Source organism: Schistosoma mansoni, chromosome W, assembly GCF_000237925.1.
Source record: "Schistosoma mansoni strain Puerto Rico chromosome W, complete genome".
NCBI classification, from domain to species: domain Eukaryota; kingdom Metazoa; phylum Platyhelminthes; class Trematoda; order Strigeidida; family Schistosomatidae; genus Schistosoma; species Schistosoma mansoni.
In genome coordinates, this window is record NC_031502.1 from 12,694,704 (window position 1) to 12,697,117 (window position 2,414).

The 2,414-nt window shown below is 32.3% G+C and overlaps 1 protein-coding gene across 1 annotated transcript in view; it reads right to left on the reverse strand.

Moving 5' to 3' along the window:
* Positions 1 to 248: 248 nt before the first annotated feature.
* The window catches only part of Smp_125560 (long-chain-fatty-acid--CoA ligase), a gene marked incomplete at both ends in the record, with an annotated part of 23,064 nt that continues 20,898 nt past the window's right edge, over positions 249 to 2,414 (reverse strand). The window contains 2 exons of the mRNA XM_018788580.1: positions 249 to 383; positions 1,414 to 1,743. Coding sequence (XP_018654108.1) covers positions 249 to 383; positions 1,414 to 1,743 — 465 coding nt within the window. The remainder of the gene's footprint in view (positions 384 to 1,413; positions 1,744 to 2,414) is intronic.

Genomic DNA, 2,414 nt, shown 5'->3' on the forward strand with positions numbered 1-2,414 from the left:
GCTTAATAAAACGGAATATAAAAAATACGATGAGTTTGAATTGTAAGAATCAACACTACAAATATTGTTAGACAGATAATGCTTTAACCACAGGGCTAACATGGAACAATGGCTATGTTCAAAAGTATTACAGTCCGGCTCTTAGCACCCACAAAAAATACTGGCACAAAAACACACTTTGTTCATTTATAAATAGCATCGTAAGTTAGAGACCACACGATTTAATTCGAAGAAGAGGTAAGGACAACCTAAGATTGGGTGTATAAACTATCTATTATCTTTGAAAAATAACTTCGAGCTTTGATACGTGCTAATTTCATCGTTGGAGTTAGCAATCCATTATCAGCGTTAAATGCCTGATCTGTCAAATAAATTGCCTGAACCTGTCGAAAATAAAAGAATTTGGAAAACATGGATCAAAGAAATATGACTGTAACTGATACAAAATGGGTAAGCTGTTGAATTAATTATTTATGTAAAATAATTACGAAATTAAGAATAAATGGAAATCTATTACTTATTTTTTTACTAATAACCGAATTATCTAAAATCTATTGTCCGGATAACCTACTTCGATAAAAAGTTTTTCGAACGAATACGCAAGTAACCAACTACTGATGTATTTAGAGATATTGAAAGATATCACTAAAAATAATTTCGGACCAATATTCTCCTTTTGTATATTCGTATTTTGGAAAATTGTCTTATGTACAAATAAAAAATAGAATCTCTGAATATAAAATAGAAAAAGATGTGGAAGTAGTGTTAAAAACGTTAGTGATCACACTTGGTAGTTAACGATTTCATCAAATTCAGCGTTACACTGGAGTTCACTTAAGCGCACAGACTGAAAAGAAGTATGAAAAAATCTTGTGTACCGTAAATCATAATCAACATAGAGCCTGACAAAAGTATACATTAGCCCATAATGTTATACAAAATTAGCACAACAAAATGAAATGAGCATTCACATTCGAATTCTTCATTCTGGCTTGTCTACCGGTATGCATGCACAACGTAGATCACATCAGCAGATTATTTCGTATTAAAAATTGTATTGTCACGTTGTTCAAAGGAATAAGTTTAAGAATAAATACGAAATCAAATGCTGATATGTAAATCTAGGATAATTTAAAATTGTAAACAAAATCGACAGAAGTTAGATGCACTTACAAGTTACTAATGAAATTATGAATTTCTACCTGGTTTAGCAGGCAGTAAATCCGCGAGAGTGAAAAATATTTCATTCGTTTCTCCTAATACAAGTTCACAGCTTTACCGACCAATTTGCTTAAAAATTGAATTGGTTAGCTCAATCTCTGTTTTACGTTTGCCGAAATATATGAAATAGAGTAAAATACTTGTTTTACGGTATATCTTTCATAAAAGGTTGTATCAAAACGTTCTTCATACCTTTTCAAAACTTTTCAGCATATTTTCGGCGGCGACAGCATTCATGCTTTCTAGGACAAATTTATTTACAACTTTGTTCTGGGAAAGTTCATGGTCCGAAAGTTTTGAGCAATGTAGTATTCCTGCGTTGTTTAAGCAAGAGCGTAACTCAGTAAAATCGGGAACGACGATAGCAACGGGGTAATTTTGTTTACTATTACCGTCCACGAAAATTTGGCTTACTAATTTACAACATTGATAAACCATTTCCACTTTTTCCGGTGCAACGTATTCACCTTGGGCCAATTTGAATATGCTTTTAAGGCGGTCCACAATTTTCAATGAACCCTCCTAACATGAAAATTAATAAGTATACTAATGATTCCTCATAGTTAGTTGAAGTTTGACAAAAGATAGACCATGATGGTCTAACAATGTTTTAACATGATAACATTGTATTTCGATGTTGTGATGTTCCCTTATTATTTAATATTCTTGGACATTACTTCACTCGACAAGTCTTCGAACTAGAACACGGTTGAACAGGAACATAATTATATTCCAAATAAACAAGGTGCTATAGAAGTAAGAATCACAATAGAAAAAACTCTTTAATGTATTTGCAATTTTTCATAAGGAGATTTTAGCGTCTTCTCCAAGTATCCTCTAGCGCTGATTGGTCAAGAAATGGCCAATCAGCGTGCCCCGACACAGTCATGCACGGAATATTCTTTAATCCAATCTATGGATTTTAGTTTATATCACTGAAAACTCGTTGGCACCACTCAGTCAATAGTTGCACTCCATGGTCACAATTCATATATATATTATTTTTAAATGACTTGAAATATATATTTTCAAAAACTGTTGTGAGAATAAAGTTCGTTTGTTAGAAAGTGAAAATTTAGTTTAAAATAATCGTTATAGGAAAGTATTGTATTTAGATTCTTGTCCACCGACATGCATTATTCAAATAAAACTGATTTGTAAGAAAAGATGGATAGTGGCTAGCAGTGGAATCC